Source organism: Chaetura pelagica, unplaced genomic scaffold (assembly GCF_000747805.2).
Source record: "Chaetura pelagica isolate M959 unplaced genomic scaffold, ChaPel_1.0 scaffold147, whole genome shotgun sequence".
NCBI classification, from domain to species: Eukaryota; Metazoa; Chordata; class Aves; order Apodiformes; family Apodidae; genus Chaetura; species Chaetura pelagica.
The window spans coordinates 3,936,547-3,939,729 of NW_009954194.1; the positions used below are offsets into that span (position 1 = coordinate 3,936,547).

The 3,183-nt window shown below is 36.4% G+C and overlaps 1 protein-coding gene across 1 annotated transcript in view; it reads right to left on the reverse strand.

The window, feature by feature from the left end:
* Window positions 1-276: 276 nt before the first annotated feature.
* EVC2 (Ellis van Creveld syndrome 2) overlaps window positions 277-3,183 on the reverse strand; it is a 61,816-nt gene continuing 58,909 nt past the window's right edge. The window contains exons 19-21 of the mRNA XM_010003111.1: window positions 1,990-2,183; window positions 968-1,069; window positions 277-550 (exon numbers count right to left, since the gene is read on the reverse strand). Coding sequence (XP_010001413.1) covers window positions 277-550; window positions 968-1,069; window positions 1,990-2,183 — 570 coding nt within the window. The remainder of the gene's footprint in view (window positions 551-967; window positions 1,070-1,989; window positions 2,184-3,183) is intronic.

Below are 3,183 nucleotides of genomic sequence, written 5' to 3' on the forward strand. Positions count from 1 at the left end.
CAATGTACTGAAGAAACAGTCTTACCTGATAGAATGTGCATCACAAAACACCCCTATTTCATCTACTGCATCATATGTTGACAAGGAATTAAAAAAAATGCACAATACACATTGCTATCTGTGCCATTCTAAAATTACAGCTATTTACAATGTCTCACAAATGAGATCAAAACAAGGCATGTGTTACTTAAACTGCATACTTCACTCTTTCTCATTATTTTCTGAATTTAAAATAATTTCATCTTCCCTAATTGGTATTTGGAATGGAAGTTGCCCTCATGAGTCCATACTTGCACAAGCAGCCTTTTTGGAATTAAGAAAATTCTTCTTCTTTTTCCTTGGAGAATTATGTGAAGAGAGGACTGGGTTGCTCAGCTCACGGAACAAAAATACCTTCTCCCCTGTGTCTAATACCTCTATGGCTTCAGCAGTTGCAGGGTTGAAAGGAACAGGTGGATCAGACTGTTCCATAGGAGGATGTGTAGATGAAAAACCAAGATGAACGAATGATGCTTTTTCCAGGAGGGCAAGTTGCTTCTTCTTTATCAAGCTACATTAAGGAAAAAATAATTTAAAAAATTAAAACTCAGGCAAAAAAACCCTCAAACATAGCTTCCTAACATAGAAGTGGTGACTTTGAAAGCTAAAGAAAATAACATATCAACAGACAGAAGTGTAACTTCCATTCCAATCCCAAATAAGCTACATACAGAATCATGGAATTGTTTGAGATACAACACTGCATAAGAAAAGGTAACTAAAACAGTAACCACAGGGATGGTGAACAACGTATATGAAGAAAGGGTGAATTTTGTCAATGTGTGGAAAAATCTTTTTAGTCATTTACTATTATTGCTTACTATGTGTAAACATGTTTATTTTCTGACTTCTAATAGATAGAAGAGGCATCTTTGGACATAAAATTAAGTATAAAGGAATTATATGTTTCTTCCTGTTTTCTCCTTACCTGTCTTTTCTCTTGTTTAGAGAAGGGATATTTTCTAAACTTCTGTTTATCAGGTCTTGCCATACTTTGTTCTCCAGTGCTTGCCACAATTCTTGGTTCCTCCTGAAGAAGCAGGAAAGAAAAAAATTCTCAGCAGCCAATTCCCAACGTACACTTTCCTCCCCTCTCTAATTTTACCTACCAAAACCATGGCATTAATACCCTGAATACAATCAGTGAGTGTTAAAGGTTTTTTTGCTGCTTTTCCACAGATGTCTTAAATCAGGTAAGATCAAACCTCAGTGTGGACCCAAGGACCCTTATCTTGTTCCTTGATATCTCACATCTAGACAACTAGATAACTCACATCTGACAGCTAGAAGTCTCAGTGCCACAACACTTGCATTTCTCCCCTCCCCATATCATGGCAGATATTTGAGGTGGGGGGGGGGTGCTCCTGGAACACCTCTTGTTTTCAGTTGTACAGTTGTTCAGCTGGTGTTAACTGGAATAAACCAGAGAGAAGAAGGTTCTGGGAGACTACTCGTCTCTCTGAGTAAAGGGAAAAACAGTGGCCACTTGTGACTTTAGCAATGAGCTACAAGGGGACAGGGAGCTGCAAGGTTGAAGCTTTCATTATTAGAAAAGAGGACCTCTTTTATATCTTTAGGAGCTGTAGACATCTGAAATCTGGTGTGCTATAAATATTATAGCTACAAAAAGTTTGAAGGAAAATATTTTAATAAACTCTAATTAAAGCCAACAGAAATAACATTATCAGAGCAAGATTTACAAATCTATAAAATAACTGTTTAATTCATAAATTTATAAAATGTATCAAGTCTTTATTAATTCATGATATTTAAAATATTTCAGAAAAAGTATCAGTTTCAAAGTATTTTTGCTCACAAAATATTTCAAAGAGGAAATTTATGTATCTGTGATTTTTTCTATTGTTGTCAATCTGCTTGTCCAGCAAATACATATGTATGTAAAGCTATAAACTTATCTTGCAATGGTCTTCCAAAAAATAGTGCACTTACCTTTTCTTACAGCTCCCAGACTCATCTGCATTACTATCTCTTTCAACATCACCATGTGAATATTTACTAATGGAATTGAGGACTGAAAGAACCTCACTTTGTGAGCTGGAGGGCAGCAACAAGTTCAGGATCCTGTGCAACATCCTCATTGGTACTCTTGCCAGTTTGGCTAAGTAACCTGCCAGCCGGAGCTCCTAGAGGATCAATAAGTAGAAGACAATTAAATTTGGCACTGAAAATCCTGTAAGCCAAAGTTTAATTGTTAGAATTAAAGAACTACTCCTTAAAAAAACAAAAAACATGATTGAAAATCATGTTAGTGGTGACACTTTTTGTGTCAAGTGGTCATAGTCCCATGTTCACTGTTTCTGACCAAACTGGTCAATTTATACAGTGGTTGTTCATTTCATTCTGGATACAGGCAATGTAAAAGTTAAACAGTAGTTGATTCTAGCATAAGTGCTTAGGTATGTACTTTATGTCCTTCAGTCTGAAGAAAAAAATAAAAAAAATCACAATGCAACCACATTCTAGCATTTAAGTTTAGTTAATTTATAGATTGTACTGTTGTAAGGAAAGCATTTCAAGATAGCAGTGAAGTGATACAGCATTCCTTGTCCTGGAAAATTAGGGGGGGAAAAATAGCCTCTGAAACCTAATGACAACATTTGCATGTTGCCATGGTTGAGCACTCCATTTTTCAGCCTCTCTTAACACCAGATTCTGTAATAAGCCCAGAGAACAGCTTGTAACATTTGTTAAGAGGTGAATGTTTTGGTGTTGTTTTTTTTTTCCAAATGTCCTCTCTTTTTCAGCCAACAGGGCAGTGGCAATGCACATTTACATCATGTTCAAATAGACCTAGTTCAAATCTATTTGTTCCCCAGATAATCAACCAGCCCCATTTCTCACCCCCCTCCAAATACTAAAAACCCATTGGTATCTTCTGCTCTGTTGTCAGAACTACTGCATCCCCAATGCTGTTTCTGCATATTCTCCTGCATTTAAAATATTAGTCTACACTATATTGAGAACTACATGGAAAAAGAAGAGAAGAGTAGAACAAACTAAAGCAAGTTAAATGCCTCAAAGGGTGCCAGAAAAATGCTGTTGTAGTCTTTCAAACTCAGGCATCTGAAAATAGGTTCAATGTGCCAAGCATTTGAGATGACTCTTGACAGTTGAGTTGCCTCC